At 28.2% G+C, this 14,643-nt stretch overlaps 3 protein-coding genes across 3 annotated transcripts; all 3 read left to right on the plus strand.

The window, feature by feature from the left end:
- Nucleotides 1–6,170: 6,170 nt before the first annotated feature.
- Nucleotides 6,171–7,112, plus strand: GO595_010701 (Clan CA, family C1, cathepsin L-like cysteine peptidase; the record flags this gene model as incomplete). The annotated part of the gene is made up of 1 exon (XM_067913409.1): nt 6,171–7,112. The coding sequence occupies one exon, from the start codon at nt 6,171–6,173 to the stop codon at nt 7,110–7,112; it is 942 nt and encodes a 313-aa protein (XP_067769439.1).
- Nucleotides 7,113–8,961: 1,849 nt separating this feature from the next.
- Nucleotides 8,962–11,133, plus strand: GO595_010702 (ATP-dependent DNA helicase; the record flags this gene model as incomplete). Its single annotated transcript, XM_067913410.1, has 1 exon — nt 8,962–11,133. One exon carries the CDS (start codon nt 8,962–8,964, stop codon nt 11,131–11,133), a length of 2,172 nt encoding a protein of 723 aa, XP_067769440.1.
- A 2,125-nt stretch (nt 11,134–13,258) lies between these two features.
- Nucleotides 13,259–13,990, plus strand: GO595_010703 (Ser/Thr protein phosphatase; the record flags this gene model as incomplete). The annotated part of the gene is made up of 1 exon (XM_067913411.1): nt 13,259–13,990. One exon carries the CDS (start codon nt 13,259–13,261, stop codon nt 13,988–13,990), a length of 732 nt encoding a protein of 243 aa, XP_067769441.1.
- Nucleotides 13,991–14,643: the final 653 nt, after the last annotated feature.

Consider the following 14,643-nt stretch of genomic DNA (forward strand, 5'->3'; position numbering starts at 1 on the left):
CAATCAAAAATAATCGTTTTCAACACAAATAATTAACGAATAAATTTCCGATTTTCTTTGCAAATGAATCAAAATGATTTTGATTCATCCATAGAGAAAATAAGAGATATACCATACACTTCAATAGAAGATACAATTTTACATAGTAGAAAAAAATTAATTTATCCTCGTGAAATTATTCCAAGAAAACAACCAAAAACTTCAGGATCATACCATTCGTTATTTATGAATTTTGGGTCTTCTTATGATATCTCACATCTTAGAGATTCTAAATCAAAACCTAAAGATGATTTTACAATTAATCAATCCTTAGAAAACCCAAATTTTATTAATATTTTTCAACCATCAGGAAAACGCTGGGTTTCAAAGCGTCGAGTTACATCTTTAGAATTAAAAAATAAATTATCAAATTTAAAAACATTTAATCCCAAAGAGATTCACTCAGATAAACTTGAAGTCATTGATTCCAAAACTAGATCTATATTAAATGAGTTACCTACATATCAACAAACACTTGATGAATTTATCACAAAAGATAATGAAATATCACCAGAGCGTTCATCATTACTTAATAGAGTTTCCTCATTCTATAAACAAATTTCTAATGAAATAACATCTGTAGAAACCAAATATCAACCTCAAATTTCAGAATTTAATTCATTACTTGAAACACAATTAAAAAGAAAACATTCGCTAAAACAAAACAGAGATAAAATACTATTAGAAATCGACCAACTAAACAAATCAATTAAGGATTTAACTAAAAGAGTCGAAGAAATGAAACAAAAATGTTCTGATTCAGAATTACAATTTCGTGAAGCAACAAATGAAAAAGCATTTTTACGTAATAATTCGAAAGCAAATCAAAAGGAACTTGATGAACTTGACGAAGAAATCCAAAATAAGAAGCAACAAAAGAAATTTATTCAACAATTAATTGATTCGTTATCAAAAGACATTGAAGAAAAAATGAATAACTTAAATAAAATAGAGCAAGAAATAAAAGAAATACAACAAAGCAACAATGAAATCAAAAATCTCTTAAACAAAACTAAAGAAGAAACAAATGAACAAAAGAAAAACCTCCAAAAATACAAAAAGTTAATTCAATCAAAAAGTTCGATCGAAATTCAATGTAATTTAATACAAACCGACGAAATTGAATTAACCAAAACAATTGAGAACTTTACGCAGACCAAAAGTGACATGCGATCGATTCAAAACTTATTTAATCTCAAAAATGATGAACCGATAATAATTAATAATCTTCAAGAACTAAATTTAATATATCAAACTATATCACGTAATAATAATAAATTTGATCATAGTTTAGATTCAATATCAAAATCATATCAAGGTAATTTTCACATAAACAAACAAAACAAAGAACAAATTAAATTATATTCACAATATCTAATGAACAAAATTATGCAAAATTCACTTCAATCCAAAAAATATAATGAGAAATCAACTCAAACAGAAACAAATGATTTTATACAACTTAAACCAACTAAAATCGAAACCAAAAAAGAAAAACTTCAAATTAAATCGCCGAAAAATTTACGCCAATACATTAATCACTCACGTTTCATCACATTATTAACAACAGATTACTCAACGCGTAAGCCGCGTTCATTTGATTGGCTCATACATTCTATCCGTAATATCTTTGACGAAAAGACAATTGATGACAAATCCACTGACAATAAAATAATGGAATTACCCGAATACTTATTAAAATGGGCTTTTCGCCAATTTGGTAAACCTGACTTAATACAAAAAGGATGTTGGGACATATACATTACATCGCATTATTATATGAAATCATTTTTAGAAGTTAATTTGTTTGTTAAATTTTTGGATGAGATTTATAATGTGAAACAATTGACTTTCTTCTTGAACGCAAGGAAATATTTACTTGAAAGAGGTATATCTATACCTATACAACATGTGGAATTCGATTCGTATTTCGTTGATACATTTTTAACAGTTTCACAAGTTTTTGAGTTTTTTAAATGTTTTTTCCCCAAAATGAAATCGGAATTAATAAATATATTAACGAAAAGATGTGAATTATATGTCGATAAACGAAATGAATTTGCAAATATTAAAATGATGAAAGTGATTGAAATCGCGTTAAACCAAAAAATCGAAACGAAAATATTAAAATTACGAAAATTATTTTCATTTTATAATATAATTCCGAAAATGAATTTCGACGAATTTCGAATATTTGTTAAGAAATTAATTAATAATATTAATGAAAATGAAATCGATTCATTATATCAAAGTAGTAAAACACCAAATAATTTAAGAATCGATTTAACATCTGAAAGATTCGTTGAGATTTATAATTCGAATTCGGAATTAATTCCGTTAAATATTAATAAGAAGAATTTCGATTGTAATGAATTCGCTAAATATTCGAAAATTTATGAAATCGTTTTAATTAAAGAACAACAAAACGAAAAATTTTTAATGGAATTCATTGATAAATTAGAAAAAGAATTTAATGATAAAAAATTGAAATGTTTCATCGATGAAATTATTAATGATTTGTTTAATATGTTATTGGCGAAGTTCTCTTTCGACGGAATTTTGTTCTATCAAATGTATCATAAGTTGTTACAATCGCTGATTAATATATCATTGAAAATAAATTTGCCTGAAAAGGAAATTATCTTGAAGCAAATTAATGGCTTTCATAATTTGTTGGTTGAAAAGTTGAAAAAATAAATTTTATGAAAATAACAAAACAAATTAATTTTTAATTATTATGTTAGTAAAAATTGATAAAAAAATTTTTGTTAGAAAAAAAGAAAAAATTTATTCCGATACGGGGAGTCGAACCCCGCTCCCGTGGATGAAAACCACATATCCTAACCGATGAACGATATCGGAATTCATTTAATAGTTTTGATTTTCATATAAAATTTAATTAAAATCGAATAAATGAATGAAAAAATAAGATGATTTATATTCAAAAACTGTATTGTTTGGGAAATTTTTATGCAGCCACTTTAAAATTTGAAAATGATGTTAATCTTTGTAAAGAAAAAGATAATACAAAATATATTTTACAAACAATTTCTGTTTTCTAATTCATTTATAGCTTGCAAATAAAAGTAATCCGGGATATGTATAGTTTCCAAATATTCCAAAAATTCTTCTTTTTTCACTTTCATTTTCTTTCGAATAAATTCCACGCATATTAACACTTCGATTCTTGTGAAATCCATTTCATCAGTTTCATAAATTATTTTCCAAAACATTTTCTTCCCAATTTCGTTTCCTTTCATCAATTCATTTCTATAGTTCAAACAGAATTTCTTTTGTTGCTCAGATTTCACGTAACCATTTTCTTGTACAAACTTTACGAATTCGTTCCATTGCATTTTTCTTGAAGGCAATGAAGAAGAATCTGTTTTTGCTTTTTTAGAAGATATTTCCCAATTCGAATGTCTTCTTCCTTTTGATTTTCCAGGTCCTATTGTCGCAATCCTTTCGCAATCACTTTCCAATAATTCTAATTGTCGTTGAAACGCCGCTTTCGATTCGAATGTTTTTTTAATATATTTCTCTCGATCAGAAATAATTTTTTGGTTTTGAAGTTCTTTTTCGATTATCGGCTTTTGTAATTGACTTTTCCACGCGTTTAAATGATTAACTTCTTCGCGTGTGAATGGAACTTTATGTTTGGTCCAAATTATATCATATTTACTGGAATCAATGAGCATAGATGGATATTCTGTTTCGATCTTGTCGGAATTATTCTCTTCGGAGTCAATTGTAAGTGATCGATCAGAATTTTCTGGATTTTCAAGACCATTTAGAGGGAAATCATCTTCATTATCAATGTTAGTAAATGGCGTTCCGCTTTGAAATACTCTTTTGATTTGTTTATGAATAAGATCTGTACTTGGAACATATGATGAACTTCGTTTCGTACGTGGTTGAACAATGGGTTTGGGTTGACAGGTTTTAGGACGTACTGATTTAATGTGAATTTTGCCGATGGAATCAATAATGTCATCTGATTGAATATTCCCAAAGATTCCTGTTTTTTGAAATCTCGTGGAATTACTGGTCCTTGATCGCACAGGCTTTGGATTTGTTTCTGTCTGTGGGAATATGTATGTTATTTGATCATTTGCTAGATTATTTACATTATCATTTAATTCATCTTCGATTGATTTTGCTCGTTTATCTAAAGCTGCCATTTTTTCATAAAGCTGGTTTATCTGGTTTTCAGACATTATTGGTAATCCTCTTTCAATGTTTTTTAATTTTCCACTTGATATCCACGCATGTTTCTCAATTGGAACTGTAACACCTTGTTTTTGGTTAACAATTTTACGTGTAGTTTGATGGACTTTGATTGGCTTTGAATTATAGGGAATTGGATGTTTCAATCTTTCCATCTTTTGTACGTTTTTTGGTGGCCGTTTACAACGATAGAAAAATAGATGATAATGTAAAAGATCATTATATGTGCAATTTTGGTATCGCCTTACTTTGGGTGATTGGTTTGATCATTTGCTTTCGCAACACTGGTAATTCTGAATATTTTTTTTATTTAAATTGTCACACCTTAAATTTGATTGTCATGTTTCATTATGCACTCCACCAACTAAATTATTATTTACATTATTACCTTTGTCAATTTCATTTTGCTGGCGTAAAAGTATAATGTTCATGTGGTTATCTGCATTCTTTATTTTAGGAATAGTTGCACTGTGTTTTAATCCTGGTTTTTAAGACATTATTGTGTTAATATTTTTCTTTTGGTTTTTTTATCATTTATTTGTAATCGTAATAATGATAATGAAATAATGGCACTGATGCACTTCTTTGCATATTTTTCACATCAAAATCAGACAAAATTGATATTAACCATGTTATATAGATTTCGATTTTAGAAGCTGAATTGTTTTGATCATGTCTATGATGCAAAGATTCGAATATAAATTGACTATGATATGCAATAATCTTTAGTTTAAATAAAGATATCAAAAAATGTATCAATTGTTTCAGAAATTATTCTTAAAAAAAATTACAGTTTTATCATTTAAGAAATTATTTCATTTGTAATTATAGTTTTAACTTTATAATAACAAAAAGAAGGTAAACTATCAAATTAAAAAAAAAAAAAAAAGAAATTAATGGGTAATACACCAATGAATCTTATCAACAAATTCCAAATTTTCATATATTAATTCATTAAATCTAAAATCATTTGTATATATTTTGATGAATCACAATAAAATATTTTTGTAATATAATTAGAAAACTCAAAAACTTTTGTTAAATATATTTTAATTATGATAATAATTTCAAATCAAAGCTATATTGACGAATTCCATATCTAAACTAATATCAGCACACAAAATGTGTAAAACAATTTTTGGCTATTTCGATTTCGGTCTAACTGAAAGTGTATCAAATGTTAAAAATATTTAATAATATCAAATAATTCAAATGCTTTTGATATCATTTTTGTTGTAAGTTAAAAAATGACTGAAATATTGAAGAAAAAGTTTTGAAATTTTGATTATCAAAATGATCAACAGAATATTTTATTATTGATTCTAATAAATCGATTGATAATTTATGTTCGTTGAATATGATTTTATACATTTGGAACTAATACAGAAAATGTTTTGGTTTCTATATTTACAAAATAATTTTCGCCTGATTTGATAGAAATAGGAGTTTGTTTTCTCCGAAGATAAACCCTATAAATTTTTTTCCTGATGAGTTAAAAAAAGAAATTCTTCATATTTAGATTCAAACAATGCTTCTTCCCAAAATTTGAATGAAATTATTCGTAGTTTGATTTCTAAAATATAATGATTTCAAAAAATATTTTATTTTTTATTTTGGTTGACGATAGCGCGAAACCACATTGGTTCGAAATTTTGTTGGACATGATATTTTCAAAAATCCGTGTATAGAGAATTCAAAGCAGTAAATCGCATTGTTCTGAAAATCAAATATCGTTAATAGATTTTCCTATCGGCTGTACACGGATTTTTGGAATATCAGCATAACTATCAAATTTCATTAGAGTACATTTCCTCTCTCAATTTAAAACATTCGTCTTGCATTCTTTACCATTCGTAAAATAATTATAGACAAGAATAAAGACTAATTTTTTTAGCTTCACTATAATGTTCATCATACTTGTTACAAATATATTCTCATATTATCTTCCTTATGAAGAAAAATCCTTTGTCAGTTGGATGAAATCAACAAATCAAATGTTTGTTGGAAAAGATTATGATATGCGTTTAGGTATTTGGATGTCAAATCGTCGTCTTGTTCAAGAGCATAACAAAGTTAGTTCATTCAAGCTTTGCATGAACAAATTTTCAGCACATACACCAATGGAATATAAGGCACTTCTTGGTTATATCCCTGAGGTTGTTACAAGAAAAGCATTGAAATCCAATTATAAGCCCGTTGATTCTATTGATTGGCGTACAAAGGGAGCTGTTAATTCAGTTAGAGATCAAGGACAATGTGGTTCATGTTGGGCATTTTCCGCAATTCAAGGAGCAGAAAGCGCTTACTTCATTAAGTGTGGAACTCTTCATAAGTTTTCAGAGCAAAACTTAGTTGATTGCGTCAGCACATGTTTTGGATGTGATGGTGGTTTAATGACCTATGCACTTGATTATGTTATTAATAGCCAAAGTGGTAAATTTATGCTTGAAGATGATTATCCATATGAGGAATTTCAAAACGCATGTAAATTCAATTCTTCATTAGCAACTGGCTCGATTTCAAGCTATGTTAGTATAGCTCAAGCTGATGAAGCAGACCTTCAAGCTAAGCTTTCAAACCACGGACCAGTTTGTTGTGGAATAGATGCCTCACTCGCAAGTTTTCAACTTTATAAAAGGGGAATTTATGATGATCCACAATGTTCATCCACATTGCTTAACCATGGCGTTGGTTGCGTTGGATTTGGTGCTGAAGGAGATAAAAAGTATTGGATCATTCGAAATTCTTGGGGTACAACATGGGGTGAAGATGGTTATATTCGTATGATTAAGGATAAGAATAACCAGTGTGGTGTTGCCTCAGGAGCTATTGTACCAATTGCATAACTAAATGCTTTAGAGAGCAAATTAAGTTATTTCTTAGAAATGACCGTTTAGAAATTTTATATGGCTAAAATCAATACCTGTTGTGATGGAATAGGTCTCATTATTATATTAACACTCTTTGTATTATCACATTTAATTATTTTTGTTTATTCTATCGTTTATTACTTAAGTATCAAATCTTATTTTCCTTATATTCAGAATGACCCAACAAATCAACTGTCTAATATTCCAAGTCTAACTATCCAGTCATTTGTTTATCCAATTCTTATCCCAATAATTGCACCTTTTGTTACGTCTGTATTAATTTTCAAAAAAACAAAGAATTCATTTTGCAAAAATGGATTCATTGCATTGACGACAAGCCTTGAAAGTGGGTGCAATAATGGAACTGAAGATCATCGTACTTTAATTACAAATTTTCAACAAGAATTTGAACACCATGGAATTTTTAATTGCTCAAATATCAATTTCACTGACCAAGCATGGCTTTCAAAATGGTTTGATGAACGTTGCAAAACACCGCACAATATATATAAGTTTTGCATTATTATTAGATCATGTGAAATTTCTCTTTTCTTTCTAATTCTTATTATTGCATTTCTCATTGCTGTTATACCTATTCCTTTCCGCCTCAAAAAAATTCATAAATATCCTAAACCTCCTCCTTTAAATATCATTTTAAATAGAAATCCAAACGATGATGAGAATATTCAAACACGTCTTTTATGTGATTAATTTTTCAAGAAACACAAATTAAAAAATTTAGCATTACAAGAAAAATAAAAAGATGAAACTTAATTGAACCATTAAAATGTAAAACATAGTTTAAATAAAGAATTCAAAATGAATTACAAAGAAGTGATAACATATTTTAATTTTCTTACATCTAATAGCGTAAAAGAATTTAAAAATACATTAAAAATTTATGTTTTACTCAGAGTTCATATGAACAAGTTGGTCAGATCATTCAAAATTCTATCGTTATTTAAAAGTGTCTGGCAAACAACCGTTTGTGGAGGCACCCTCCAAATGCCACTTTTTTAATCACGAAGGTCTTCTCCAATGATTGGAGAATCAGCGTTTAAATTGTGAAAATTTATCAAATGTTACTATTTTTGCCAACACTTTTTTTTGTTGGAGTTTTTCTTATAATTCACTTTATAATATTATTGTATTTATGTATTTACATTTTGCTTTGTCAATATATTTGTTATAATGTATATTGCGATTTTGATGATTTTCATATGCTTGTATGTTTATATCAACTTTTGTTTTGGTAATTTTCTTTCTAGATTTTTCTGTGAACATTTGATATTCGAGTTGATTTTGATTATTAGTAATGTATGCTTCATTTCTATTTCTTATTGAAAGTGAAGATTTGATATTTGTAGAAGAGGAATATGTATTAGAATTTTCGTTTGTACTTTTTTCAAGGAGTAATTTTACTATTTCTATATTATTATTTCTAACTGCTATATGAAGTGCTGTTTCAAATTATTAAAATATATTATAAATTATTAAAACATATATCCACATTAAACTGGTGGAAAATAATCGGTAGTATCGGTTAGACTTTTTGAACGTGATTCTATTAAAACCGATCAAAAAATGCTGCTAATTTTTTACAACCAGTTTAATTATGAACATAAACGGTTTGCAGTCAATTCTTATTAATTTTATCTCAAAATACATCGAAAGAAAAAGATTTAAATCTTTAGATTACTCTTTTTCTGTTGGATAGAGCTTTTTCCTATGACCCCACAGCAAAGTCAAAAAACCGTTTATTCATAAGGGAAGTTCACTCATCCTTAAACGGTCATCCCGCCAGCATCAAACACAAAAGCAATAAATGACCTTTAACTCATTCCTCAATGATCTTAATGAGGAACAACTTCAAGCAGTTCATGCCTCTTTTGAAGAGCCTTTATTTGTATATGCTGGCGCAGGCTCAGGAAAGACACGGACTTTAATATGTCGAATTTCAAACATGATTACAAATGGGATTAATCCAGATAACATTCTTGCAATTTCATTCACAAGGAAATCCACAGAAGAAATCAGAGAAAGACTTCGTGCTTTTATTGGTCCACGTGGATCTAATGTTGCCACTATGACATTTCATAAACTCTGTTTTCAAATACTCCGAGAAAATCCTTTTATTCTTGGTTTTGGTCAAAAACCATTTCATGTTGCCGATCCATCAACACAACGAAAAATTGTCCAAAATGCATGTATTCAACTTCTACAAAAATCCAAAAACAAGAACTTATCAGCCCAAAATCCAAATGTCCTTCGTATTATGACCATTAAAATGCTTAATTTTGTTCGACGTGCCAAGACACTTTTTAAATCACCTGATGATTTCAAAGATGATTTATCCTTTGTACTTCACTATTATCAAGATCAACTTAAACTTCATCGATTAATAGATTTTAATGATTTTATGTCGTTTACTGAACAATTACTTAAACAATATCCACGAGTTGCATATGAATATCGGAAAATATATCAATACATATTAATTGATGAATTTCAAGACACTTCAATTAGTAACTTTACAATCATCAAATATATATTAGGTAATTCCCAACGTATAACAATATTTGGAGATTGGCGTCAATCGATATATGGATTTCGAGGGGCTAATCCATCGAACATTAGTTCATTTTTAGAGTTATTTCCGAATTCCAACAAAGTTATCTTAAACAAGAATTATCGAAGTACTCAAACCATATTAAATGCAGCACAATCATTAATCGTTCATAATTCAGATGATAATTTTTCATCACCATTAATCTCCAAGCAAAAACTTGGCGATTTAATACGTATCATTGAAGCTGAAGATTCATTATCAGAAGCAGATAAGATATGTACTGAAATCGAAAAACTTGTATATCCTGGAAGTGAATTCCAATATCGTGACATAGTTATAATGTTTCGTGTCCGTAAAATCGCAACAGATATTGAAATGGAATTATTTCGACGTAATATTCCTTATACACATAAAAGAGGCTTTGGCTTCTTCATGAAGAAAGAAGTCAGAGATTTGATATCATATGTTCGATTAATATTATCATATGATAATGTTGAAATGTTATCACAAAATGAAAATGATCAAATTATTACTAATGATGTAGAATCAGTTATTAATGTACCATTTCGAAACATTGGACAAAATGTAATTAAAACACTTAAAAACAAAAGTATTAAAGAAGGGAAAAACTTATTACAAATCATGAAAGAAATTACAGAGAATGAAATTGGTAAAACTACTTATAAACGAATACAAAAATTCCTTAAATTACTTGAGAAAATGAATCGACAAATATATATAATCAATAAAAGCATAGCAGTAAACACAGCATTACAAGAGATTATCGAAGCTACGCATATATTAGACGAAGAGAAAAACGAAATAGAAACTAATAATGAAACAATCATTGACGAATTCGATGAAATTAATGACGCGTTAAACGATTACTTAAATGATAAAAAAGAAACTATGGAACTATTAGTCGAAGAAGCAAAACGTTTCCAATGGAATATATTACAATCGAATGAACAAAATCAAATTTATTCAACTGCGGAAAACTTAAAAAAGTTTATAAACTCAATAACATTCGATATAACTGGCGACACATCGAAAAACGCTATAACTTTGTCGACAATACACCAAATGAAAGGGCTCGAAAGCCCAATCTGCTTCATAATGCGATTCAACCAGGGGGTGCTCCCGGTGTCTGATAGCGTGACAGCAGAAAGCGGAATCGAAGGCTTCGGCTCGGCAACAACGTTAGAGGAGGAGAGGAGAATCGCGTACGTGGCGCTGACGAGGGCGAAGCAGAAGCTGTTCATCAGCTTCTGCAAATACGCAAAAAATAAGCCGCTGGAGCCGTCGCAGTTTTTGGACGAAATTAGCAACAGCTGCATAGCAAAGTCACAGATCAACTTGGAGGACAAGAAGGAAATAATGCAGCTGATGTCAATGGCAGACGACTTCGATGACATAGAAATAGAGTAATTGATGAAGCGATTTGTTGTGTAAATCGAATGACATGTGAATGAATTTGTATGTTTTGAATGAGTAATGTGTTATGTGAATGAATTTGTATTTGTTGGATGAGTAATGTGTTATGTGAATGAATTTGTATGTTTTGAATGAGTAATGTGTTATGTGAATGAATTTGTATGTTTTGAATGAGTAATGTGTTATGTGAATGAATTTGTATGTTTTGAATGAGTAATGTGTTATGTGAATGAATTTGTATGTTTTGAATGAGTAATGTGTTATGTGAATGAATTTGTATGTTTTGAATGAGTAATGTGTTATGTGAATGAATTTGTATGTTTTGAATGAGTAATGTGTTATGTGAATGAATTTGTATGTTTTGAATGAGTAATGTGTTATGTGAATGAATTTGTATTTGTTGGATGAGTAATGTGTTATGTGAATGAATTTGTATGTTTTGAATGAGTAATGTGTTATGTGAATGAATTTGTATGTTTTGAATGAGTAATGTGTTATGTGAATGAATTTGTATGTTTTGAATGAGTAATGTGTTATGTGAATGAATTTGTATGTTTTGAATGAGTAATGTGTTATGTGAATGAATTTGTATGTTTTGAATGAGTAATGTGTTATGTGAATGAATTTGTATTTGTTGGATGAGTAATGTGTTATGTGAATGAATTTGTATGTTTTGAATGAGTAATGTGTTATGTGAATGAATTTGTATGTTTTGAATGAGTAATGTGTTATGTGAATGAATTTGTATGTTTTGGATGAGTAATGTGTTATGTGAATGAATTTGTATGTTTTGAATGAGTAATGTGTTATGTGAATGAATTTGTATGTTTTGAATGAGTAATGTGTTATGTGAATGAATTTGTATGTTTTGAATGAGTAATGTGTTATGTGAATGAATTTGTATGTTTTGGATGAGTAATGTGTTATGTGAATGAATTTGTATGTTTTGAATGAGTAATGTGTTATGTGAATGAATTTGTATTTGTTGGATGAGTAATGTGTTATGTGAATGAATTTGTATGTTTTGAATGAGTAATGTGTTATGTGAATGAATTTGTATGTTTTGAATGAGTAATGTGTTATGTGAATGAATTTGTATGTTTTGAATGAGTAATGTGTTATGTGAATGAATTTGTATGTTTTGAATGAGTAATGTGTTATGTGAATGAATTTGTATGTTTTGAATGAGTAATGTGTTATGTGAATGAATTTGTATTTGTTGGATGAGTAATGTGTTATGTGAATGAATTTGTATTTGTTGGATGAGTAATGTGTTATGTGAATGAATTTGTATGTTTTGAATGAGTAATGTGTTATGTGAATGAATTTGTATGTTTTGAATGAGTAATGTGTTATGTGAATGAATTTGTATGTTTTGGATGAGTAATGTGTTATGTGAATGAATTTGTATGTTTTGAATGAGTAATGTGTTATGTGAATGAATTTGTATGTTTTGAATGAGTAATGTGTTATGTGAATGAATTTGTATGTTTTGAATGAGTAATGTGTTATGTGAATGAATTTGTATGTTTTGGATGAGTAATGTGTTATGTGAATGAATTTGTATGTTTTGAATGAGTAATGTGTTATGTGAATGAATTTGTATTTGTTGGATGAGTAATGTGTTATGTGAATGAATTTGTATGTTTTGGATGAGTAATCTGTTATGTGTATAAGTACGTAATGTTTATGTTGGCGTACATACTTAAAGAGAGATAAGTAAAGTATTGATTAAGGTAAATGTCAAAAACATTCTCCAACAATAGGGAAGATGTAATAAATTAATTTATAATACATTAAGTTATAACTGAATTCATTTTCTTAATTATAACACACATATTACTATACTAAATATTGTTTAAATAATACCACTTTATCTTAGTAATAGGATAAATTAACTTAAGTGGTTTTTTCCCTTATGTTGCAATGATTTTCTTTAAAAAAAACTTAATAACGATATAAAAAAAAAAGTTTTTATGAAACTGATTTAGCCTCATTCAACCTTAAAAATACTGAAAACAGATTGGGATATTTGAGAGAATTTTTATGCTTTTATAACAAAATAAATTTATTTTAATATTTTCCAGAAATTTGAATAAAAATAAAAGTGCCACTTCATATGAACGTCTCTTTTGGTCAAATCTTTGCATGTGAGCTTGTTAACACAAAAGTAATTCCATTTAAACTTCCATTAATCCCTAACAAACCAGAAAGAATTTTAATTTTATCAGACACTCACATTGGTGCATATATTGCACCAGAAAAATCAATTCCTTTATTTCTTAGAGAACTCCAAAATGTAATCAACATTGAACAGCCAACAATAATTTGCCATTTGGGTGATATTGTTAATGGCTCTTTTCCAAATGGTGCAACAATTCTTCAAGATGTTCTTACAAAAATGAATGATTTTAAAATACCCATATACGCTATAGGTGGTAATCATGACAGAGATTATTTTGCCAGCTTGATTCCAAGGTGGAAAAATCCTCAATTTATTCATCCATTAAAAGAAAATGCCATTCTACTCACCACTCCAGCAGGGCCCACTCACCCAAATCCAACTAACATGTACCTAGCACATGATCTTCTTAATAATTACAGAGTTAGAGATCAATTTGCATTATCATTTCTTACATGGATTAAAAATGGATGTAAAATCAATAGTGCAGATTGGCTTATCACTGGCCATACGCATACATCTCTTCTTAGCTTTGCTACACGTACTGCATGTGTTGGCCAATTTTCACCTGAGATTAATGTTTTCGGGTATACAATAATTGGAATTAATGGCGAAAACGTTTCAATTGAGACCAAATATATGCCTGGAAAACAAGCACCAAAACAATGAATATGTAAAATTTCAAGAAACACATTAATAGAAAATTAATTTAATAAAAATCTAATTAAAAACAATTTAAACATTTTGAGCCATTGAATTATTAAATAATAAATAATTACTTGAATTTATTTGATATTTTAATAATTTAAAATTAAGATTTGTTTAAAATGAATCAATTTTTATGTTTTATAAAAATTAAATAATTTAATGATTTTCAAATAAATTAAAATACGTCTTTGTAAAAATCATGTTCATAAGCAATCTGATTTATTTTATTGATTATATATTTAAATTAGTTTTGAAAAATAAGTAATTTGTGTTTTCGAAATGTGAAATGATTTTATCATCTGATCCAAATTTCTAACATCGTAAAGGTATAATCATTTATATAATTAACAATCATGTATAATATAAAAATTACAGCTAATTAATATTCATATGTTAAGAATTATTTTATAATAAAACAAGATATAAGCATTGATATTATAAGATAAAATTGAATGCAAATAAACTTTTTGAATTTTATGCCGATTTTTAACGGTTCGTTTCCAAATCCTTATAAAGAAAACCCCAAACACATGGGAACAGAAGCAAGCCGTGAAAAAGCTCAAAAAATAAAGAACAGCTCGGCTAAGACAATTTTCCTCAACTTTATTGAGTGT

This window comes from Histomonas meleagridis, assembly GCF_020186115.1.
Source record: "Histomonas meleagridis strain 2922-C6/04-10x chromosome Unknown scaffold_61, whole genome shotgun sequence".
NCBI classification, from domain to species: domain Eukaryota; phylum Parabasalia; order Tritrichomonadida; family Dientamoebidae; genus Histomonas; species Histomonas meleagridis.